The 26,738-nt window shown below is 38.0% G+C and overlaps 1 protein-coding gene across 4 annotated transcripts in view; it reads left to right on the top strand.

The window, feature by feature from the left end:
- EMB1997 (para-aminobenzoate (PABA) synthase family protein) overlaps positions 1-26,738 on the top strand; it is a 115,588-nt gene that overhangs the window by 53,327 nt on the left and 35,523 nt on the right. For all 4 annotated transcript variants that reach the window (XM_088958575.1, XM_088958576.1, XM_088958577.1 and 1 more), the window contains exons 10-11: positions 12,867-12,946; positions 25,775-25,877. In XM_088958575.1, the coding sequence (XP_088814701.1) occupies positions 12,867-12,946; positions 25,775-25,877 (183 nt within the window). The remainder of the gene's footprint in view (positions 1-12,866; positions 12,947-25,774; positions 25,878-26,738) is intronic.

Consider the following 26,738-nt stretch of genomic DNA (forward strand, 5'->3'; position numbering starts at 1 on the left):
CCTATACAACAACCTAATGCACTTGTCAGTCAGAATAGTGGATCAACTGGTCGGTCTCGTTCTCAGAATAGTAGTAGGGGTGGCAGTACTAGTGGTCGGAATGTTGGAACTCAGGCCATAGGGGGAGTAATTTGCTACTATTGTCATGAACCGGGACACACTAAAAGGACTTGCCAGAAATTGCTAAAGAAAAACCAGAAGTCTTTTGGGTCTCAGTCAGCTCATGTTGTAACTACGAGTGATGCTCCTCATCCATCGTCAGATTAGACCACTACAATTTCTGCAGATGAGTTTGCGAAATTTACCAGTATCAAGAGGCATTAAAGAACTCCTCTCAGTCCATCACTGCCCTTGTTGAGTCAGGTAAAACCAATACATGTCTTCTTTCTTCTTCCTCTCAGTGGGTCATTGATTCTGGTGCAACAGATCATATGACAGGTAATCATAGTCTCTTTTCCACTTTCCAATCACACACTTTTCCTTCTTCAGTCACCTTAGCAGATGGTTCTATTTCTTTTGTCCTTGGTTCTGGCACTATCAATCCCACACCAACACTTTCTTTGTCATCCGTATTGAGTTTACCAAAATTTTCTTTTAATTTGGTATCTGTTAGCAAACTCACTCGTACTCTTAACTGTTGTATCTCATTCTTTCCTGATCATTGTCTGTTTCAGGATCTTATGACGAAGAGGATTATTGGTAAAGGATGAGAATCTGGAGGTCTGTACATTTTGGATACCCAGGAACCTCAGACCATTACTTGCTTCAGTACTTTATCTCCTTTTGAAGCTCATTGTCGGTTGGGGCATCCATCTTTACCTTTGTTAAGGAAGTTATCTCCTCAGTTTCATGATGTATCTTCTTTAGATTGTGAGTCTTGTCAGTTTGCAAAACATCATCATCTATCGTCTGTTTCTCGAGTTAATAAAAGAGCTAGTCATGCTTTTGAGTAAGTACATTCAGATGTTTGGGGACCTTGTCCTATTATGTCTAAAACTGGATTTCGATATTTTGTTACCTTTGTGGATGATTTTTCTCGTATAACTTGGCTTTATTTAATGAAATCTCGTTCTGAGTTGCTTTCACATTTTAAAACCTTTTGTGCTGAAATAAAAACCCAGTTTGATGTGTCTATACAAACATTGCGAAGTGATAATGCCAAAGAATATTTTTCTTATTCCTTCCAGACTTACATGGCTCAGAATGGAATTCTCCATCAATCATCTTGTGGTTATACTCCATCTCAAAATGGAGTGGTTAAGAGAAAAAATAGACATCTTCTTGAAACTGCCAGGGCTCTTTTATTTCAAACACATGTTCCTAAACAGTTTTGGGCTGATGCTGTTTCTACAGCGTGCTTTTTGATTAATCGCATGTCTTCCACTGTTCTAAATGATCAGATCCCTTATAAGATTCTGTTTCCTAATAAATTTGTGTTTCCTATTGAACCTCGTATCTTTGGATGTTCTTGTTTTGTTCGTGATGTTCGTCCGCAGGTTTCCAAATTGGACCCCAAGTCATTAAAATGTGTCTTCTTGGGATACTCTCGTCTCCAAAAATGGTACAAGTGTTTTTCTCCTCTCTTGAACAGGTATCTTGTGTCAGCTGATGTTACATTCCATGAACATCTTCCTTTCTTTACTGCTCCATCTACACCTATGTGTCCACAAGAGGATGATGATCTACTAGTGTATCGTATCACCGGTCCAGACACTAGTGTTGTTCCAATACCCCCACCACCACCTTCTCAACCAAAACTACCTATTACTCAAGTTTATTCTCGACGACCTAATCCTCTTGTGACAAGTCCGGCACCGGTCTCTTCTTCGTCATCGGATCCAATGCCTAGTGATATTGATTTACCTATTGCTCTTCGGAAAGGTAAACGTCAGTGTACTTATCCAATTTCCTCTTATGTTACCTATGATCGTTTGTCCTCTACTTCTTGTTCGTTTGTTGCTTCTCTTGATTCTGTAGAGATTCCCAAAACTGTTCACCAGGCTTTATCCCATCCTGAGTGGCATGATGCCATGCTTGAGGAAATGAATGCCTTGACTGAGAATGGTACTTGGGATTTGGTCGATTTACCTGCTGATAAGAAAGCGGTTGGATGCAAGTGGGTATTTGCAGTCAAATTTAATTATGATGGATCAGTGGCTCGCCTAAAGGCTCGCCTGGTGGCCAAAGGCTATGCACAGACATATGAAGTGGACTATTCTGCTACTTTCTCCCTTGTGGCAAAATTGACTTCAGTTCGATTATTTATTTCTCTGGCAGCTGCATATGATTGGCCACTTTACTAGCTTGATATTAAAAATGCTTTCCTGTATAGAGTTCTTCAAGAGGAGGTTTTTATGGAGCAACCACCTGGGTTTGTTGCTCAGGGGGAGTCTAGGAAAGTTTGTCGTCTTCGAAAATCGCTGTATGGACTAAAACAAAGTCCTCGAGATTGGTTTGGAAAATTCAATCAGGTAGTAGAGAGGTTTGGGATGAGGAAGTGCAAATCTGACCATACTGCTTTCTATAAGCAGTCCACATTTGGCATCATTCTACTTGTTGTATATGTAGACGATATTGTTATCACTGGGAATGACATGAAGGGAATCTCATCCTTGAAATCCTTCTTGCAGAGCCAGTTCAATACTAAAGATTTGGGGCACCTAAAATACTTCTTGGGGATTGAGGTGGCAAGGAGTAAAAGAGGCATTTTCCTGTCTCAGAGGAAGTATGTTTTGGACCTGTTAACAGAAACTGGGAAACAGGGAGTCAAACCATGCAGTACTCCAATGCTTCCTAACCAGCAATTCACAAAGGATGGAGATGCTTTTGATGATCCTGAACGATATAGAAGATTAGTTGGAAAGTTGAACTATCTAACAGTGACTCGTCCTGACATTGCTTACTCAGTTAGTTTTGTAAGTCAATTTATGTCCTCTCCTACAGTGCATCATTGGGCAGCCTTAGAACAAATCTTGTGTTACTTGAAAGGAGCTCTTGGACGGGGGGATTCTGTATCGGAATCATGGTCACAATAATGTTGTGTTTTTCTGATGCAGACTGGGCAAGTTCCAAGATTGATCGAAGGTCCACTACTGGCTATTGTGTTTTTGCTGGTGGTAATCTGGTTTCGTGGAAGAGTAAGAAGCAAAATGTGGTGTCGCGATCTAGTGCAGAATTTGAGTATAGAGTAATGGCACAAGCTTCGTGTGAGGCTATGTGGATTTCTCAACTCTTAACTGAGGTCGGTCTTAAAGTCTCAGTTCCAGTGAAGCTATGGTGCGATAATCAAGCTGCGATTCATATTGCTTTGAATCCAGTTTTTCATGAACGAACTAAACATATTGAGATAGACTGTCATTTTGTTCGTGAGAAAATTCAACAAAACTTTATCTCTACAACATATGTGAAGACTGGAGAGCAGTTAGGAGATATCTTTACAAAAGCTCTTAATGGAGCTCAGATTTCTTATATTTGTAACAAGCTAGGCATGATTGACATCTATGCTCCATCTTGAGGGGGAGTGTTTCGAAATTATAGGCTGTAAATATGTAGTATTAGCCCAATTAGGATAGCTTGATTATAGGAATTATTCTTTCTTTGATTTTCTTCCTATTTTAGTATCTACAAGGCTGTATGATTTTCTTCCTTTTTTGTATCTGCAAGGCTGTATGATTTTCTTCCTTTTTAGTATCTACAAGGCTGTATATATATGTACTATTTTCTCAATTGAAAGATATCAATTTCTTCAAATTCTTGTTCTATCACAGGTATGATGTATGTTCTGGGGAGGGTGTAAAATTTTGGGAAGATGTTTGGATTGGATGTTCAGCTCTCAAGAATTTGTTTCCTTCTCTTTATTTTGTCTCTTAGTATAGAAATAAGGGTGTGTTGGACTTTCTTACTCCTATTCTTCCTTTGAGTCACAATTGGAATTTTGGGTTCCGAAGAGGGTTGAGAGATGCTGAAATTGCAGAGCTGAATGGGTTGTTGCTACTTCTTGAATCCATTTGTTTAGCTCCTACTAAACCGGACAAGCGTATCAGGGTTCCTCATCCTAAAGGAAGTGTCGTGTCAGCCTTTAGAATCCACAATTGGAATTTGAAATCTCTTTGCTTGTCCTCTCCTTCTTAGCCTTTCCCTTGTGAATCTAGTGTGGTGTCAGCCTATTCCTCTTAAAGTTGGAGCTTTTTGTTGGGAAGTGTATCATGGGAAGATTAACACTCTGGATATGCTACAAAAAAAAAAAAAAAGACCTTTAATGTGCTTATTCCCAAACTGGTGCACTATGTAAATCAAATGAAGAGAATTGTTTCCACATGCTAATTTCTTGTCCTTTTGCTGCAGATATTTAGTGTCAAGTACCATAAAATAGAATAGAAAATCAAGGAGAAAATAAGAAAAAATATAGAGAACACCAAGATTTAACGTGGTTCAACTTGGTAGCCTACATCCACGGGAGGATAGGAAAAATATCCACTATGAGAACAAGAGATACAACTCTCTCTCTCTCTCTCTCTCTCTCTCTCTCTCACACACACACACACACACTCACTCAACCCTAATCCCACACAACCATTAGCTTAAATAAGCAAAAGACTGAATTATATCAGAATTACACAAGCTCCTTTTTCTCCCATAAATACATACAAGTCCCATAATTTATCAATATTACAGATATACCCTATAACCTCCAATAACCCAAATACAATATCTCTCTCAACACGCCCTCTCAAACTCAAGGTGGGAAAACCAGCTTGAGTTTGCAAGGAAGGATGTTGAAGCAACCTCCATGGAAATAAGTTTACTATTGAAGCAGCAGCCATGAACCTTGAGATGCTGAAGGGATCTCTGAAGCAACAATTCACCAATACACCACAAATTATCACATCACTATACTTTTCTCAAACACTAAGGGAGCTTCACATGTTAACCAACAATCCACTATTACACCATAAACTACCACATCACTACATTGTTTTCGAATACCACGGGAGCTTCACACACTCACCAACAAAGTTATCACCACACCACAAACCATCACCAACTCACAAACATCCACAGCTTGAGGTATCAAAGCCTGTTTTCCAACTCACAGACAGCCACAAATTGACGCATCAAAAGCCTGTTTTCCAACTCACAAATTACTGCAACCTAAGGCTAGTAGTCGACTACTACACAAAGAGATTTCATTGTAGTCGACTACTATCAGTATCCTATTCCTAGAAGTCGACTACTACACGAAGAAATTTCCTAGTAGTTGATTAATACCTCAACTGAACACGAAATAGCAGCAACCAGAACACCTTCACAGCTCAAAAATCACTTATCATACCTAGGGATGCAAACGGATCGGATCAGATTTGAATCAGGGTATATTCGAATCCGGTCCGACACTGTTCATGTTGGATCTGATCAGAACTAATAGGACTCAATTTGAATTCAAATCCTATCGGTACGTCAGATTTTTGGATCTGATCTGATCCAACTTGTTTTCTTTAAAAATCAATAAATTATTAAAAGAAAAATAAATATAGTAATTTAGATAAAGTAAATACAAAAAATGTAAGTATTTTTTAATTATTTTCATCATATATATACATGTTTTATTAAAAAACGATAGATAATATAACAAATTTATACAAATATGATATAAAAAATATATTTATAAATAAATAAATATCATAGGCATGCATTATATATATATTTATTTATTTATAAATATAAAATATATATTGGATCGGATAAGGGTGTGATCCGAATCTGATCCAAACAAGGGTTATCCGAATTTGACCAAATAGGATTGGACCGGATCACAATCCGATCCATTTGCACCCCTAATCATACAACTATTAAACCCTTCACAACATCGATCACTAACCTAGAAATATTTCTGTCACAACATTCCCTCATGGATTTGATTCACCTAACATAGCAGTTGTGATGGTCAAAAACCATCACTAATCACCAAGAAAGTGGACTAAAACTGGTCTGATCCCCTGTAGCAGTGAGTATCAACCTTCCAAAAAGAAACCCTAGATAGATTGTTTGTGAAAGGAAACCCTACTAGACCTTCACATCTCCTGCTTTATCTTCAGTCAATGCACCAAAAACTCAAAAGCCCTTCAGAGGTTCATGAGTGAGCATGGAGTAAACACAAATTATAGAGCAGCCTTCTCTGATACCATGTAAAGTAACTCTTGGCAATAAAACCGATTGAAATATGAGGAAGTAGAGAAGAGAAGGGAAGAAGAGGGAAAGAAGAAGAAAGAAAGGAAGAAACAAAGGTTTGGAGCAATGGAACAATACTTGCAGCACCAGCTTCTATTATATTATATAGGGCGACAGAAATAAGAAGGAAAAAGACTCTTGTGCCCCTGCTGTAAGTGAGTACAATAACAGAAATAACAGAAAATAAAAAACGCTTTAACTAGCCAAACAGACCCTAACACAAATAACTAAATTATTTCAACACTCCCCCTCAAGTTGGAGCATAGATGTCAATCATGCCCAACTTGTCACACAAATCGTTGTGTCACACATGATGAAGACCTTTGGTGAAGATATCTGCAAGTTGTTCTTCTGAGTTGACATATGGAGTACACACTTCTCCATTTACAAGTTTCTCTCTAATAAAATGCTTGTCCACTTCAATGTGTTTCGTCCTATCATGCAGGACTGGATTAGCAGCAATATTGATGGCAACTTGATTGTCACAGTAGAGTGACATACGATTGCTCACTACAAAACCCAGTTCACCTAACAAATTTCTTATCCACATGATTTCAACAACCCCATGAGTCATCGCTTCGCTCTATATTCTACTTCAGCACTAGATCTAGCCAGCACACTTTGTTTTTTACTTCTCCTTGTGACCAGGTTTCCTCCTACAAAGGCACATTGCCCACTGGTAGACTTTCGGTCATCAACTGCTCCTGCCCAATCAGCATCAGTATATACTTCCACCTTTAAGTGTCCATGTTTCTGGAACAACAAAACAGCTCCGGTAAACATCTTGAGGTATCTAAGGATCCTCTTTGTAGCTTCAAAGTGAGTTGTCCTAGGATTGTGCATGAATTGACTATGGGCACCCACTGCATAAGCAATATCAGGCCTGGTCATAGATAAATACAAGAGTCTCCTTACGGGTCTCTAGAACTTCTTCACATCTTTCAAAAACTCTCCCTGATCGTCTCCCAGCTGATGATTAGATTCAATTGGTCAGTCAATTGGTTCTACACCCAACTTGCATGTATCTTCTAGTAGATGTAGTACATATTTCCGTTGGGAAATAAAGATGCCCTTGTGAGAGAGGGCAACTTCAATTCCAAGGAAATAACGCAAGGAGCCTAGATCTTTCACCTGAAATTGAGTGGCTAAGAATTTTTTTACCTCCGTATTTCAGCCTCCCAATCTCCTGTGATCACTATGTCATCCACATACACAATTAGAGCTGCAATTTTCCCTTCACCTTTTTTCACAAATAGAGTGTGATCTGACTGGCATTGTTTGAACCCCATCTGTTGAACTGCTAAGTGGAACTTACTAAACCAAGCCCGAGGTGATTGTTTCAACCCATATAAAGATTATTTTTACTTGCACACCTTTTGTTCACTGCCTTTGGCACAAAAACCTGGAGGTTGGGTCATGTACACTTCCTCTTCCAAGTCACCATTCAAGAAAGCATTTTTAATGTCTAATTGGTGAAGTTCCCAGTGAAGATTTGCTGCCAATGAAAGAAGAATCTTGATAGAGTTCATCTTGGCTACTGGAGCAAAAGTCTCTGCATAGTCCACTCTATATACCTGTGTAAAACCTCTTGCTACCAGTCTAGCCTTGTACCTTTCAACAGTTCCATCAGCCTTGTGTTTCACTGTGAACACCCACTTGCAACCCATTGGTTCTTTCCCTTCAGGAAGATCCACCAACTTCCAAATGCCATTTTTGTGTAATGCATCAATTTCTTCCTACATTGCATCTGTCCATTCAGGTTTAGATAAAGCTTCTGCCACATTCTTAGGAACGGGGACACTGTCCACAGAAGAGAGGAATGCACAGAATGAAGGCGAAATGTGATCATAGGACACAAAATTAGAGATAGGATGATTAGTGGTACAAGATCTAACACCCTTTCTCTTAGCAATAGGAACATCAAGATCATTGATGACAAGGGAATCAACATTGAGAGGAACAAGCAAATCAATAGGAGCAAATGTACCTGGCTGATGAGACGGAATGGAGGAGGATTGGGTAAAGGAGGTAGTTGGGTTTGAGCCACCTGTTTCTCCTCAGCCCTACTCTCCTCCTGAGGAGAAACCGAGAAGAAGGGTTGATTCTCAAAGAAGGATACACCAATGGAGACATAGTACTTGCGAGAGGTAGGATCATAGCAACGATACCCCTTTTGAGATAAAGGGTAACCAAGGAAAACACAAGAAATAGCCCGAGGATCAAGCTTACCTCGAGTAGGGAACAAGTTATGGACAAAGCAACGACACCCAAAAACACGCATGGGAATGGTGGACAACGGAGCTGTAGGAAACAGAAGTTGATATGGGGCCTTATACTCTAGTAACCAAGATGGCATACAGTTGATGATGTATGTAGCACACAAAATTGCATCCATCCAAAAACGTTTTGGCACATTCATATGAATTAATAAGCCACAAGCTACTTCGAGAAGGTGGCGGTTCTTTCGTTCAACAACACCGTTTTGTTGGGGTGTCCTGGCACACGAGCTTCGTTGAAGTGACCCACTCGAAGCAAAAAACTCTGTGAGATCACTATGGAAGTATTCCTTCGTATTGTCCGACTAGAAGATATGGATTTCAGTTTGGAACTGAGTGAACACCATGCGTTGAAAGTCTTTCACAATTTTTGGCACTTCATCTCTAGATCGCATAGGGTAAACCCAAGTGTATCTAGAGTAATCATCAATCAGCGTAATGAAGTACTTATATCCAGCCTCAGTGGGTAGAGTAATAGGGCCCCAAACATCAGAATAAACAATATGAAATAGAAATTTAGATCTTTTATTTCTCAAAGGTAAAGAACTTCTACAATGTTTACTCAATTGACACGTCTGACAGTGTAACTGACTCACTGACAAGGACTCAAACAACTTTGGGACAATGGGCTTTGTAGCTACAAAACCAGGTTTATTCTCCAACACGTAGAGACCATCCACCATGCATCCTCTACCAATCGTCTTCCCCGAGGCCAAATCCTGAAACACACATGAAGACGGACAAAAAAAGTGACTGAACCGTTCAAGGAGTGAGTTATACTACTAATGGACAACAAATTTATAGGTAAGGAACATGCAATACATTAGAAAGGGTAAGGCCGAGTGGGAGAGGTATGGTACCTTGGCCAGTTATGGTAGAGAAAGAACCATTAGCTAGTCTCACCTTATCTCTCCCAGAGAGAAGGTTATATGTCTGAAATAAATTTGACTTACCGGTCATGTGGTTTGAAGCTTTGGAGTCAATAACCCAAGGAGAATCAGTGGTATGAGATGACACATGGAAGGCAGTGGTAGCGTTACCTGATGTAGACGCGAAAGAGGTAAAGGGAGTAGGACCAAAATCCATCTAGCGGAGAGTCCTACCATACAATTTCAAATGGTCACGAAAGGAGTTGATAATTTCTTCCTTAGGGTCAGAACTGGGATGCCTCTCTTAAGTTACCAATGGACTAGTCTCTGGAGACGCCATATTAGCAGAGTTATACTTTTTCTGATTCTGTTGACTTGGTTTGTTGCCTTGATCAGGTGTTGACTTCTTACCCAAATCCTGTGCCCATTTAGGTTTTCCATGGAGATCCCAACATCTATCTCTAGTGTGTCTTGTTTTTTGGAAGTGAGTGCACCAAAGTTTACTCTTATCATTTGTTCCCTTCTGAGAGTCACCTTTCTTAAAAGCACCTCCGACATTTGTATCTGAATTTCCCCGGACAGCTAGGGCAACTGGCTCCCCCTCTACACAATTCATCACACTTCTTCTAATCTCTTCTAACTGCACTAAGGCATACACATCTTGTACTGATGGTAAGTCTTTACTACCCAAGATCTACACCCTAATGGACTCATATGAAGGATTCATCCCTAAGAGGAAGGCAAAGACCCGTTGCTGAGATACAAGTGACTTATACGCCTTTGCATCTTCATCACACTTTCAATTCACATTCTGGTAGTGATCAAGTTTTTTCCATATCGATGTCAAATCAGAATAGTACATCAAGAGACTCCTCTCCCCCTGCTTGCAAGTAGAGGATTCAGCTTGCAGTTGGTATATCTTGGCATAGTGTCTCTGCTTTAAATAGGTGGACTTTGCTTGTTCCCATATCTCACAAGCAATCTCCATCCACATAAAAGTCTTCCTTACCTACGGCATGATGGAAACCAAGAGCCATGGCATCACCATACTATTCTCTTGGTTCCACCTATCATATTCAGCACTTCCGTTCTTCGGTTCCTTCACTCTCCCATTGATGTATCCTATTTTCCCCCTAGCAGTGATGTAGAGTTTTATTCCCCTAGACCACTCAAGGTAGTTCAGACCATCAAAGGGAATAACAGTTATGGGGAAATTCATATCCATTCCCCCACTCACTCCATTGTGGCTCCCTGAAATCTCTGAAGTAGCAGAATTCTCAGGCGACATGTCAAAAACAAAGTTTTTTTATCTAAACTCTCAACTTAGAATCCCTCCTTATATCGACAAAAGCTTCACACGCAACAGTTCAGTTCTGGACTTAATCTGAGCACAAAAAACCGCACCAATTTCCAAAGAAGAACTATGACGAGACTGATTTCAGATCTGCATGAAGAATAGTCCCAGCCTACTAGTTTTCCAGTAAGTTCCATCACAGCATTAATCAATAAGAGAGATCCTAACACACATGAAATCAGACTAACGAACAGAGAAAACAGGTCATCTATGACCTATAGTCACCTTTTCACAGGTACAGGGCCACACTATCCAACAAATAAAAAAAGGTATAACCCTCACAAAAGTTTGTCGACATTCAGTGGTTTGGATTCATTCGCTCTCCACTTGGTACACGACCAAGGAAATAAATAAAGGAAGAAATAAAACTTTAGGGTTGTACCAGTTGCAGATCTGATTTGATCAGCCCAGATTCAGTCCTCTGTTCCGCCCAGATTCTGCAACTTGAAGAGAGAAAGGAAGAAGAAAAGGTTTGGAGCAATAGAACAGTATTAGTGGCACCAGCTTCTATTATATTATATAGGGCAGCAGAAATAAGAAGGAAAAAAACTCTTGTGCCCCTTTTTTAAGTGAGTACAATAACAGAAATAACAGAAAATAAAAAACGCTTTAACTAGCCAAACAAACCCTAACATAAATAACTAAATTATTTCAAAAGTGACATAAAGTAGAATAGCAATTAGCAAATCAAGGAGAAAATAGGAAGAAATAGAGAAAACACCAAGATTTAATGTGGTTCGACTTGGTAGCCTACATCCACGGGAGAAGAGGAAAAATATCCACTATGAGAACAAGAGATACAACTCTTCTCTCTCTCTCTCTCCTCCACACACACACACACACATACACACTCACTCAACCCTAATCCCACACAACCACTAGCTTAAATAAGAAAAAGACCAAATTATATCAGAATGGCACATAAGCCCCCTTTTCTCCCATAAATACATACAGGTCCCCAGAATTTATCAATATTACAAATATGTTCTGTAACCTCCAACAACCCAAATACAACTAAATACAATATATCTCTCAATATTTGGGGATGGCTTTTCTCTTTGTATGATTGCAGGTGGTCCTTGCCAACGGAGGAAGATAAACTTTTTGACCCTTCTACCTTCATTTGGCCTAAAAAGAGGGGAAGGGTCATGTGGAGAAGTGCTAGAGCAGCAATAATTTGGACTTTGTTGGAAGAAAGAAACAATAGAATCTTCTCAGGAAGGGAGAGAAGTAAAGAAGAGGTAAGAGATTGTATATTGGTGAGGGTGATACATTGACTTAGGACCCTGAATTCTTCCTCTTATTGGTCCTTGATGTTTTATGGAGAAATTGGAAGGCAGTGGCAAAAAGCTCCTTTTCAATAGTAAAAGAGTAGGTTCTGTGGGACACCTCCAGCCAAAGACTTCGTGAAATTAAACTTTGATGGGAGTAGCCAAGGTAATCCAAAGCAAAAAGCTCCCTTCACCATTGAAGAAGGCATCATCCCTAGACCCTTCTACGTTAGCCACAACAGTTTTTTTTTTTTTTTTGAGTAATCTCCCCTAATGATTTCCTGAAAACTCCTCGACAGCTTTTTTTTATAAGTGATATCTTTTCGTCCATGGATATTCATATATAAAAGATAATGGAAGCTACCTAGTAAGATATAGAAAACCTGGAAAGGGGTAGTTCCTATAACCTGAAATTGTACATCTTTTTAAAGAAATGCAGCATACAGACTTTATTTCATTTTCAAGCCAGCCATCTATAACCTGTGTTACAACCTGAGAATAAAGGGGAAAAGGGGAGAAATGAAGGGAAAATGGTAGGGGAATCTGTTTTACACAGTAGGGAACAAGAAGAAAGTGAAAAGAGAGATAAATGGTCTAAAGGAAGTGGATATGAATGGGTTTCTTCTCCTTGTCAACCTGCACTGTTATTCACTTCTTTAGAATATGTGAAAGTGCAAAAATCCCCCGGTTAAGTGATTCTTAACAGGGGAAATACAATGATATAACAAGTGACTAAAATGCCCCGTATACATTTCAACAACCTGGACTCATTCAATAATTAGTAATTTGATGAAACTTGTTATTTTGTTTTCTCACCTCGTAATGTTGAAAACCTCTGTTTTCTTACATCATTTGTGTTTGTTTCTAGAGTAGGGCACGTTTTTCATTTATGGGTGGCAAAGGTGGACCTCTGTGGAAGCAAGTCACTTTTAAGCTGTCAAATCAAAGGTTGGTATGAATGTTGATCTTTTAATATTATAATAATTTCAATTTTGTTATATGGATAAATAACTTCATTTTATTTTATCATGTTCAATTTTGAGGGTAGGATTACTGTCTTTGTGATAAAAACACTTGTTCCTTTTGTGAGCCAATCTTATTCTAAGGGAAATACTGCTGCCTCCTTAGTATTAAACTATGTTATTTAAAGTTGGCCACACAGGCAAAAAGTTTGCCTATTTGACAAGGGTTTTAAAAGAATTAACACCAATGGATCACAAAAGGTGGAACAAATATGAATCATTGGATAATAGAAATTTAAGAATCTAAAACATAGCCAAAGAAACTTAAATTGGTGGAGGGAGACTTTAAACATTTCTTCTAGGCAATGCTTGTAAGGATAATAACCAAGTGGAGATATGGGAATGAAAGCTCTGGTTGGAGTTGTATTATGTGGGATCTAAGTCCCATGGGAGAGATACAAGAATTTGTATTGGCTGGAGAGTCCACCATTTTGAATTCAATACCTATCTTATAAATAAAATGGTGCTTTTTATGCGTGGTTGGGGGGATTTGTAAATAATGAAGATAGGGAGAGGCAATGGTCAAGTGGTGATGAAGGTTTCTTTTATAGTAAAAAGAAAATTTTCATTAAAATAAAAAAAGGATGATTACAGGCACTCGGTGTTGAGGAGACACCAAAGCGGAAAGTCAAAGAAAGCTTTCAGAATTACAATTTTGCGATTCATGTACATCCCAAAAACGGGTGATGAAGGTTTCTTACAACTTCATGTTTGACAAGGAGCAATAGGTTTAGGAGCTGATTTGTTTTTCACCCTTGTTTGGCTTTCCTAGAATGCTAGGATGTTGTTTAGGTCTTGGGTTCATTTGATTTCTTTATTTGATTTGGCTTGTGATGTTTCTCTTTGTCAATGCAGTTCGAACAAGAGGAAGGTGAACAAATTTGTGGTGTGTCCAGTAGTTCGACCACACAAACAAAGAGTATTTATATTAATAAAATAGAGGACACTTCTACCCTTAAGATACAAAGAGTGAAATACCAAAGAATGAAGAATAAAAGGAATAAAGAATATGTACAAGATACAAATAAAATACAACTTTAACCTTCACTCTTTAGCATTGATTTGTCCATAAGAAAGGTTTGTCTGGCTCGTCATAGCCTTTGTAAAATTATCTGCCAGTTGAAGATTAGAAGAAACATGAGGAAGTGAGATGAAGGAGATCCCTATTAAAGTGACAATCCAGTTCAATATGCTTAGTCTGCTCATGGAAAATTGGATTAGAAAGATATTGATAGCACTGAGATTGTCAGCTAATAAAGGAACAAGAGATGTTTGATCAAGGCAAAAGCCATGCATAGGAGACTTGAGCAAAATGATTTCACTACAAGTTGATGGCATGGCTTGGTATTCCACTTCAATGGAAGACTAGAGACTGTCTGTTATTTTTTACACTTTCATGAAATAAGTCACCTAGAAAAATACACCATCCGGTAGTAGACTTGTGAGTATCTAGACAACCAGCTCAGTCAGCATCATCATATGCTGACAACTGAAGCGATGATGTAGAGGCAAAAGAGCGGCTGTACAAATTGGCTGACAGTCTGAACTGTAAAAGATATATTTGTACGCATCATAGTGAGGTAAATAATACTCTTCACAACATGACAATAAAGGGTGGCATCTTTATGGAGTGGACCATCATCTTTACTAAGCTTAAAATTTATCTCTAGAGTAGTATCAACCAGTCTGGAGTCTGTGAGGTGAGCAAGCTTCACCAAATCAATAGCATACCTTTACTGGTTGACAAAGTCACCACAAGAGTTATGATGAACTTCTATGCTGAAAAAGAGAGAAATCCCTTGAGGAGTTGTTGCAGATGATGAAATCATCTCCAATTATAAGAAAATCATCAACATATAGGAGAAGAGAGTAATCCCCAAGGGACAATGAGAAGTGAAAAGAGAGTAGTTTGAGGAACTTTAGGTGAAAATAGTATCAGTAGTGGTGGATCAAAATCTCTCAAACCAAGCTCAAGGTTCTTGTTTTAAACCATAGAGGTACTTCTTAAGGAAGCATACAAGATGAGGGTCATCAAAATAACCGGGAGGCTTCATATACACCGCTTTTTTAGATCTCCATGTAAGAAGACATTTTTTACATCCATCTGATGAATCACCCAATTTTTATCCGTCAAGGTGGCAATGAGAAGACAGACTGTGGTCATCTTAGCTACAAGAGAAAATGTCTCCTCATAGTCAATCCCATACTCTTGCTTGTAACCTTGAGCAACCAATCTAGCCTTATATTTCTCAAGGCACCCATCAAACTTCTATTAATGTACCCTATTATAATAGTTCCTATTTGTGTTGTATCCTCCTATTATAATAATCAGGTCTAATATCTTGAGCAGAGGGACCCATCCATACTTGGACTCAATGATGGGAGAACTCCTTAGGGAGGACACTAGACTTTTGACTGTTGTGGGAGTTGATGGAAAGCTAGTTGATGCTGGGGATAACACTGCTTTCATTGCACATGGAAGTAAGAAACCAGCCACTAAGGATGTTTCAATGGTTCAATGCTATGAGTGTAAAGGGTTCAATCGTATTGTTTCTCATTGTTAGAAGAAAAATGTGTGTACTTACTGTAAGAAACATGTTTACATTATTCCAAATTGCCCTACTCAACCAGATAAGAGTGTTCAAAAGAAGAATCATATCATGCATATTAGGTGACTAAGGGCGATAGTTTTGACATCACTTCTACCAAGTCTGATTCTTCTATTAAAAGTGAATCATCTAAACCTTTGGGTGAAGAGAAAATTCTGCAACTGATATCCTCTGCTAGGGGTGAGCATTCGGTTATTCAGTTAAAAGCCAAACCGAATAAACCAAAATTTTAAACACTAAATTAGAAAAATGAAAACTGAACCAAAACCAAATTAGAGGAAAACCAAAATAACTGAAACCAAAATTTTCGGTTAGGTCTTCGGTTAAAACCGAATTTCAAAAATATATACTATATTATATTATATTATATATATATATATCATAACATTTATATATATAAATATATTATAATATATATTATGAAATCTAATTTTATTATATTATATATTATATATTACATGTTTTATTGAAAAGTTTGGTTAATTCGGTTAACTGAATTTCTAATTCCAAAAACCGAAACCGAAACTGAAATTTTCGGTTTTAACCAAATAATGCTCATCCCTATCCTCTGCTATCTCTTTTGCTTTCTTTGCTATTGGCTTATCCAGTGAGCTTTCTGGTTGTTCCTCTTTTGCTATTTGAATTATTGATTATGGAGTTACTAATCATATGATCGGAGCCTACCCTGAACCCTCAAGTAATTATACTAAAACCCATCATTAAAATTGTTACTGCCAATGGTGAAAAAACTTAGCATCATTGGTAGTAATGATTTGTCCCTTAAGATTTCACTCTCCACTTGCTTTTCCCTTACCAAGACTTTTTTGTTCCCAATCTCACTACAAACCTTATTTCAGTAGGTCATCTTGTTGATGAAGGTCATTTCCTTACTTTTTCTTTTGATGGTTTCTTGATTCAGGACCAATGCACTGGGAAGGTGAAAGGGAAGGGGCGTAGGCTGGGTCACTTGCTTATATTGGAGTTTAAGATATCTCTCATAGTCAAGTCATCATCTTCAGTTCTTCCTCATCTAGTTCTTTTTGGGTCAAAGAAACAATGTTTGGGACTTGTAGCATAAACTTTTGGGTCACCCTCATTCTGAAAAATTAGAGCTTTTGTTTGACTTTGGTTTTATAAGAAAAAAAATTCGTCTTTGCAAACTTTTCATACTTCATGTATTTCTTGTTGTTTGAGTTAGAGCCGTACTTTGTCATTTTATCACAAGTTTGAGCATGCTACTTCTTCATTAGGAATTATACATACCGATGTTTGGATACGTATCTATTATTTCTTATTTAGGATAAGTATTTTGAATTATTCATTGATGAGTGCACTATTTCATACATGGATTCCCAACATTTCAGCTATTTCATGCCATGGTGCAAGTCTGGTTTTAGTCTTGTATACGTATCCTTCGCTTAGATTCAGGGAGAGAAAACATCAATGGAGACTTTCTTACTTGAAGACTAATGGGATACAAGTTCAGTGAAGCTATCTAGATGCTCCTTAGCAGAATAGTGTGGTCAAGCACAAGAATGGACATGTTCTTGGTGTTGTAAGGACCTTGTTTTAGGAGTCAATTGCACCTTCTTCCTTTTGGGTTGAGGTAGCTAGTAGCCTAGTATGACTATGTTCTTGATCAACTACATTCCTTCTCTCGCAAGTGGTTGTGTGCTCCCGTCCCTACACCTGCGACCCCCCTTCCTACTAATTCAAGATCATTCCACAACTGTGCCTGTAAGTGATACCCCTCTTGGTTTTGTTCATCTCCGTTGTTCACTCACATTTCTAGAATCCCTGACCACTATGGTTTCCCTTTAAACTATAACTCCTTGTTTGTTGCCTTATCCTCTATAGATATTTATTGTACCTACTAGCAAGCCAATAGTAGCTCTCATTGGAAAGAAGCTACGGGTGCAGAGATTCATGCTTTACATGAGGATGACACTTGTGCCTGCACCCTCATATGCCTCTATCATTGGGAGTAGATAGGTCTACACCATAAAATTGAAATTTGATGGCTCCCTATGCTGATATAAATCTTGTCTTGTTAGCCAGGGGTATAATCAAGAATATGGTATTGATTATGAAAAGATGTTTGCCCCAGCTGCCAAGATTACTACAGTGTGTTCTTTTGGCTCTATCAGTTGTACAATCTTGTTCCATTTATCAACTGGATGTGAAGAATGCTTTCCTTCATGGCCAACTATAGAAGTCAGTGTATATGAAAACTCCTCTTGGGTATTGTAGTGATCCCTCTCTTGTCTACAAACTAATGAAGTTTCTATATTGGTCTGGAACAAGACCCTTGAGCCTGGTTTTAGAATTTCATGATGTTGTTGTTGTTGTTGTTGTTGGTTATGGCTCGAATTCTTCTAATCTTATCATCAACCTACAGTTGTTGATTGGGGATGAGGAAGAGGGAATTAAAGAACTTGAATCCCTTCTTCATAGTTCATTTTATATGTCTGGTGCTGCTTCTAATCTTATTTAGTTGGTCTTATTGATGACAAACAGGTTGATACTCCTTTAGAGTTGAATGTCAAGTTATCAAAGACAGAAGATTCACTACTTCCTGGTGCACACTCTATTGACAACTTTTGGTCTCCCTCATTTATCTTTCTATGACTCATCTTAACATCTCCCATGCATTTCAAGTTCTTAGTCAGTTTGTTTCTATCCCACGTCAACCTCATTTGATTGTTGTTCATTAGATTATTTTGCATGTTCGTGGAACATTATCCTAGGGACTGTTGTATTCCTCCCCTCCTATTCTTTTGAGGGCATATGTTGATGCTAATTATGCAGGTTGCTTAGACACCAGACGTTCTACTACTAGGTGGTGTGTCTTCATAAGTGATTCTCTCATTTCCTAGAAATGCAAGAAACAACAGTCTCCAAGTCATCTCTCTTTGATGGTCTTGGTGTTCACCTTCCTATCCTTTTCCTTTTCTTGTTGACAATACCAGTGCTATCAATATTGCCTCGAATTTGGTCTTTCACGAGAGGACTAAACATATTGAAGCGGATTGTCACTTTATTATAGACCTTTTTTTGTTTGTTCTATTTCACTTGCTTTTGTGACCTTAGATATGTTGATTGTTGCACTTTTACAAATGCTATGGCAAGAGCAAAACATCTCTTTCTTCCTAGCAAACTATGATGTCGCACCAGTTTGAAGGAGAGTGTGGAGCGTATTGATGTATCCTATTATAATAGCTCCCATTGTATTTTATCTTATTCTGTTTTTTCTCTCTTTCAGCCCTATACGGGCTTTCTTGTAATCTTTCAACCCTATAAGGACCTTCTTGTAATTGTACATATTATAATATATAAAGGCTGGTGGGGGTGGGGGTTGATTCATTCTTCGACATCCCTGAAACATGGTGATGGACTCTCTTCGGTTCAGCTTGTTGTCAACTTCAACTTTACTGAATAAACCCACCAACTTCCAATGACAGAAGCATCATGAGGAGGATCTGGCTTCCATTTGTCAAGGAGAGTAGAGATCTCAGTGTCCAGGACCCCTTGCCAATGAGGATGAGAAAAAACCTACTGATATGACAGTTTATTTATAGACGATAGCATAGCAAAAAAGGAGCTACAGTTGGAAGGAAAAGCATAGCAGTCAAGTGGTCTAGAAATTCTAGAAGTGTGCAAGGGAGGAATATCTGTAGAGGGGGATTCAGATTTCTAGAAATGTTGTCTTTCTTGAGAATATTTTCTTCTTTGCTCAAATTGTTAAACTCCCTAATCCTGTGTTTGTTTTGCATTCTTTTGATTCTACAGGTACTATGAAGGCCACCTCTACCTTCTTGGAGTCTCTTCCCCAGTATGTAAGGAAGCGATTGGCCGCCCACACCTCTACTCTCTTCTCAACTGGTTTATATAGTTCCACTCCTCTTGACACTATAAGTACTAATCCAAAGCCTTCTTCCTCAACTCCTGTTTCATCCTCTCCTTCTCTTCTATTCTGTTCCTTTTATATCTCTAGATCCCCCGCTATGGTTCTCCCACCAACCATAGCTCCTTCTCTGCTATCCTGTCATCTATAGATATTCCAAAGATTCATTAGTAGGCTATGGCAGTTTTGTACTAGCAAGAAGCTATGGATGTATAAATTTAGGCCCTTATAAAGAATGATACTTGGGACCTCATCCCTATGCCCCCAGATGTCTCAATCATTTATAGTAGATGGGTTCACTCTATCAAGTTGAAGTTTATGGTAACCTTGACAGATACATGATTCATCTGGTTGCACAAGGATACAAGCAAGATTATGGGATTGACTATGAGTGGACCTTTGCACCAGTTGCAAGGATGACTACAGTACACTTGGTATTAGCTATCTGAGCAGTAAAGCAGTGCAATATTCATCAAATGGATGTCAAGAATGCCTTCCTTCATGGTCATTGAAGGAAAACAATGTTATGAAGCCTCTTCCTAGATACTGTGAGGATCCGACTATGGTTTGTCGCCTCAAGAGATCTCTTTATAATCTCAAATAGGCACCTTGAGCTTTTTTTTTTTATTAGCAAAGAAAAATTAATTTTAATAATGAGTGAGAAACAGGTCTGGAATTACAATACAACTAATATGTCAACAAAGCCATAAAAATTACAATTGTGCCCAAAACAATTGTTGCCTATGGACCCCCTTCTTGGCTAATGAGTTGGCCATTCCATTTGCAGTCCTTCTGATCCAAATGAAAGAATCATTGAGTTCCCTTGCCAGGCTTTCTATCTCTCTCAGGGTGTGTCTATAAATCTAGGGAACATTACACGTTATATGGTAGTCCAAGAGATAACCAGTTTTGAATCCCCTTCAACCTTCAAATTTGGAAGGTTTTCTTGTTTGGTGAGTTTTAGACCTTGTAACAGTGCTAGCAGCTCAGCCTTTATTGAGTTCCTTTGCCAGGCTTTCTATCTATCTCAGGGTGTGTCTATAAATCTAGGGGACATTACACCTTGTGGTAGTCCAAGAGATAACCAGTTTTGAATCCCCTTCAACCTTCAAATTTTGAAGGTTTTCTTGTTTGGCAAGTTTTAGACCTTGTAACAGAGCTAGCAGCTCAGCCTTTCTTGAGTCTCCTACCCCTAAAGGACCTGAGTACATTACCAATACTTCCCCTGAAGAATCTCTAAATACACTACCATTTCCTGCTAGTCCCAGGTTCACTAAAGAGCTCCCACTGAAGTTCATCTTGACTTTGTTGCTAGCTGTGGGCTTCCAATCCATCACATTTTTTATCTTTCTCTTTAGAAGAGTGTACCACTTCATTCCATGCTATTATTATGTCAACCACTGAAAAACTTTGGAAGAGCTCTAGTGTTTTTAGCCAGTGTGCAACTTTTATCTTTATAGAATCCACAATTTCTTCTTTTGACTTGTGCTTTTCATTAAAGATCCTTGCATTTCTTTGCTCCCAAAAAGTCCACACCACTGTTGCCCTAACTGTTTTCCATGTAACTCTTCCTCTTTTCATCTGCTGCCTTAGGAAGTCCACACCACTGCTACCCTAATTGTTTTCCACATAACTCTTTCTTCTTTTCACCGTCTGCCTTATGAAATTTGGGTTGAAGAGACTCACTACATCCTGAGGAGTAATCCACTTGCAACCAAAGAAAGGAAAAAAAAAAGAATCCCAGACAAAACCTTGAGCTTGGTTTGAGAGGTTTCATTCTATCATGCAAAGCCCTTTTGATTATTCTCTCTGTCTTAAGGCAGGCACTATGAAGGTATTTCCCAACTCAAGAATCTCTTGAGCCAAGCATTGAAGATGAAGGATCTTGGCTCCCTGACTTGTATCCTAGGAATGGAAGTAAGTCATTCCCCTTAACGATACTTTGTAAATCAGCAAAAGTATGTTATGGATTTGTTTCGAATAGCTTGCCTCATTGATGAGAAATAGGTGGATACTCCTCTTGAGGTGAACCTCAAATCATCCAAGGATTGTGGTGAACTCCTTCCTGATGCTACATTGTATAGGAAACTTGTTGGGAGCCTCTTTTATCTCACCATGACAAGACCTGATATCTCCTATTCAGTTCAAGTTGTCAGCCACTTTGTTACTTCTCCTAGACAGCCCCATAAGACAGCAATTCTTAGGATCATAAGGTACATCAGGGGTACTGTCTCGTATGGACTATTTTTTCTCTTCATCATCATCATCTCTAAATCTGCTAGACTATGCATATGCTTATTAGGTTGGCTGCCCTTACACTAGAAGATCTACCATAGGCCAGTGTGTTTTCGTTGGTGATTCCCTTATGTCCTAAAAGTGTAAGAAACAACAAACTATCTCCAAGTCCTCCATTAAGGCAAGATATTGAGCTGTCCTCTGTCTGTAATGAAATTCTGTGGCTTCGAGTTCTTCTCAATGATCTTCACCTCCAGATTCCTACTCCTATTCCCATCCATGCAGATAATATCAGTGTTATCAAGATTGCCTTTAATCCTACTTTTCACGAGCGTACCAAACATATAGAGGATGATTTCCATTTCATCAAAGATCAGTTCTTTACCAGTCTCATTACTCTTCCCCATGTTTCGTCTAGCCTTCAACTAGCTGAAGTCTTCACTAAGGCTATGATGCATCCTCACCACGAGTTCTTGGCTGACAAATTGATGCTTCTACCTCAATATCAGTTTGAAGGGGGTGTAGAGATACTATGGGCTGATCAATTGGGAGTACCACTTTATCTTGTACCTTATTGTATAGTATCTTTTATTATTTTTTGTAAACTTATCTTATTTCTTATTTGTTTAAGTGAAGGGCACAATGTTTCTTTCACTTTTATGTAAACTTGTGATATATAATTCAAATCCTTTGGGTGTGTAGACAAATTGACACAGCCATTCAACTTTTACTATCTCTTTTGAACTATCTCTGTCATGATATGGCAACCAAAAAAAACGAAGTGCTTTAGAAGGACCTGTAGGTTCAAAGTGTTGCAAGATTGATACTAAAGGAGTAGGAATTTTGGTAACATGTTCAAAGAAAAAAAAAAGATTTTCAAGAAAAATCACATTTCGATAAATTCAAGACTACAAGATTTTTTATCATAATAAACAAATCCTTTATGGTTAGGATTGTAGCCCAGGAAAGCACACAAAGAAAATTGAGCCGTCAACTTAGTATGCTCATGAGGAAGATGCCCAAAACAGATGCACCCAATGACATGAAGTATTGAGAAGTTAGGAGGGGAGTTGGAGAAAGACTTTCAAGAACAAACGATGAAAGAATATTAATGAGATGCACAACAATGTAGACAGCTTCCAACTAGAAGGTTGTTGGAAGATGAGAATCTAGTAGCAGGGTTATTACAACACTCAAGATGTGGCCATTCTTGCATTCAACCACTTCATTTTGTTGAGGAGTGTCTGGACAAGATCTTTGGGATTGTATACCATGTTGCTGCAAAGAAAATATATCCATGTGTAATGGGTATGATCATCAATAAAGGCAGTAAAATATTTAAGTCTCATTCTAGAAATCATAGGAGACAACCAAACATTACTATGCAATAACTGAAAAGCAGCAATAGCATGTGTAGTTGAAACTGGAAATCACAAAAGTGATAGATGAAGGTAAACATCCAAAAGTAAAAAAGTGGCTCAAGTTTCTTTGCAAAAGGATTGTCCAAACGACGATGCCAAAGGTTCCAATCATTATTACAAGACATCATAAAAGACAAGAACTAGTAGTAGTAGAAGTTGGCTTCCTCTCAAATTCCAGTGCGAAGAGTTGCCCCACTCTACAACAACTCTCTAGTGTGTTGCTCCTGTATCAAACAACCATCATGTAAGAACATGACAGTATTACCATGTTCAACAAGTTGACTAACAGATATTAGATAAGTGGTAAGTTTAGGAGCAAACAGGGTTTAAGGCAATAAGAAAGGAAAGGAGTGAGGTAGCCAAGGCTAAGTCCTTACAACCAACAATGTTAAACTTCTCACCATTGGCTGCAACAATATGTTTTAGAGGGGATAGGATAGGAAGATTGACCACAAGTTGCCCCCATCATATAATTAGAGATGCCAAAACCAATGATCTAGAGATGATTAGGTGAAGAACAGTAATAGGTAAACTCACCAGACAAGCCAGAAGCAAAAAAGGCAGACGTAATTACCGAGGACATGAGCTTCTTAATCTTCTCTTCTGTCATAACATTAGGAGCATCTCCCTTTGTCGATGCAATAGAGAATGGTATGTCATTTTATCCTTCAACCGAGGTCTGATGTGCCATGTGTTGACTTTTCATGGTTCCCATTCGGTGGTCGAGTGGGACATTCAGGTATAATATGTCCATGCTTCTTACAGTAGGTACACATGTTCTTAGTTCTTCCTACAATGAGACACCACACTCCAAATTCCTTACATTCATAACATTGTACTTCAGATAAATCTTTCTTTGATTTGGACTTATCTGCAGCTAGAAACATAGTCTCCACCCCTTCATTCTTTGCATTGACAGAAGACTGAGTAACCATTCTAGTTTCTTCACGTTGAAGCTCACCAAGAATAGTGTCTAGGGATGGCACAATATCTTTATGCAGAATATTCGACCTTGTTACTTTATATTCAGCCCAAAGATGCATTAGGAAATGCATCACTTTTCTCCTATCAAAATGTTCCTTCAGGGCCTTAATGCAACAGGTTGATGATACCTCCCCAGTGTGAACCAGTTCATATTCCGCCCAAAGGTTAATGAAACCAGCATAAAACCCTCGAATTTTTCTCACCCTGGAAATATGAAAAAAAAATATATATCTCAATCTGATACCATCAAGAATAGCCACATCAGTATCCACTGAACCAAGAATCCTGGAAGCAATCTGAGCATTATTATTCTTCCAAGTTTGCAGTCCCTTTGCATCGGTTTCATCAAGCTTGACAGTGGTCCCATCAATATGCCCCCACAGACCCTTTCCTTCAACATAAAACTGAAAATGGAATTGCCATAGGGCATAGTTGGGCCCATCGAACTTAATGGAAGCACATCAGTTCTTTCGGAAGCTATCAGAAACAACAAAGTAAAGAAATCAACCAATGGAAGTGCAAGATAATGCTGAAAATTTCTCAACACTCAAGAGAAGGAAGGAACACAGGTTGGCCGAATAGGTTGGATCAAAACCCTAGTAAATCCAATCCAAAATTCATCAAAAAATATAGGCTGAAGGAACAGCCTAGGGAGACACTAGAACTAGATTTCAACCCAAATGGAGCAATCACTTGAGAGAAACAGGATAAATAGCAAGATGAATGGTATATTTTCCCAGAAAATATGATCTTCTTGTCCTGATTGAAAAGGCCCCCAAGTAGATAACAGATACCAGTGCAAAAAGGTGATATGAATCCTTATTTGATTATCTATTAGTGAGGAATGATAGCAGAAAGGCCCCAAGTAGATAACAGATACCAGTGCAAAAAGGTGATATGAATCCTTATTTGATTATCTATTAGTGAGGAATGATAGCAGAAATCAATGAATGATTGAAGCTGCTCCATACCATGTTAGTGTAGTTCAAACAAGAGGAAGGTAAACAGATTTGTGGTGTGTCCAGTAGTTTGACCAACCAAAAAAAGAATACTTATATTAATAAAACAAAAGGACACTTCTGTCCTGAAGATACAAAAGAACAAAGGGAATAAAGAATATGTACAAGATACGAATAAAATTACAACTTTAATCTTCACTATCTCTACACTATTCTATAGGATTTAGGGTTAAGTTTGTTCAGTCTCTGGAGTGTAGAGATTCATTGTATAAGCTGCTGATTGTTGTATACCTTGTTTTTATATTAATACATTTTTCGTTATCAATAAGAAAATATGAGTAGAAATAGAAAGCAATTACTCCCAATATAATTTAAGCCATTACAACTCTAGTAAAGATCTGAAACTTTGATGCCTGAGTGCATGCAACATTATATAAGATTGAGTGAGCATGTTTTAAGCTCATGGCTAGTGGCCCATTTAAGAGGTGGATCAAATGGAAATGAAGGCATACATACAATAAAGAATATGGAGCTATATATTCACATTTTGTATATTTGGTGTTTTGACTTTGTATTTTCATTTACATGGGTCTTTGAATTGTATATGTATTCAAGAAAATGATTTCTGACATCATTTCTCAGTGATACTACTTCTAGTCGTGGAGGTTATTTATCAATTGAAGATGCCCAGGGTTTTGTGAGAAGTACATATACAGAGGATGGTTTCCTTAGTTTTCTAAATAAGGTATATAATTATTCAAAAGTTCTTAATAATTGTTTAATTGTTCCACCCTTGAATTAGTGTATTTCTTGTTGCCACATTGCTTCTAATCAGAAATTTATGTTGATGTCTTCAGTTGAAAAAAAAAAAAAGGTCACGACACATCCAAGTAGCAATTACCAGTTTAATGCATCTCATTATAGCAATTTACATTTATGAATATTTTAACACTAATTAGTTGTTGCATACCCTTAAGAAAAACATCCTATAATTCACATGTATGTGATATTTCTATGCAAACACATGCATGTACGAATCCTCATGTATTGATATAGGCAGTGAGAAAATTTCTTCTGTGAATAGTTTAATGTCACACAATTCAGATATGATTAAGTTCCTTGACAACACCAAGACAGCATTGGGAGATCTTATTATGGATCCCCCTCAAAATCTAAAAGAATCTCTAAAAAGGCCCTCTTCCTTCTTAAATTAGGGAAACCTACAAAGTTTAAGCATCTTATTGTGCTCCCATGATAGTTGTTCACTTTGATCCTTATTCTCTATACAACTATAATTACTAAAAAGTTACCATTGTCTATTGCAGAGCATATCTCAAACTGCTTTATATTAGTACCCAATAGTAAAATAACTCTAATATATAGTTTCAGCATTAACAAAGAAGAGAAATCAAAGATGCAAATCCTATCTTTTGTATTACCAAAATCAGTAGACAAGTTGCTATTTATAAATAGCAGTGTAGTGAAAAGAACTTAGCATTTATAAATACCTATTCTTTTCTTTCTAAATATGTCCTTGGCTATATTTTTTAGAGGTAAAAAACTCATTAAAATATCTTGTTCCTGTCTCTCTATCTCTGAGAAGAAA

Source organism: Nelumbo lutea, chromosome 8 (genome assembly GCF_056320005.1).
Source record: "Nelumbo lutea isolate HS-2025 chromosome 8, American lotus-T2T, whole genome shotgun sequence".
NCBI lineage: Eukaryota > Viridiplantae > Streptophyta > Magnoliopsida > Proteales > Nelumbonaceae > Nelumbo > Nelumbo lutea.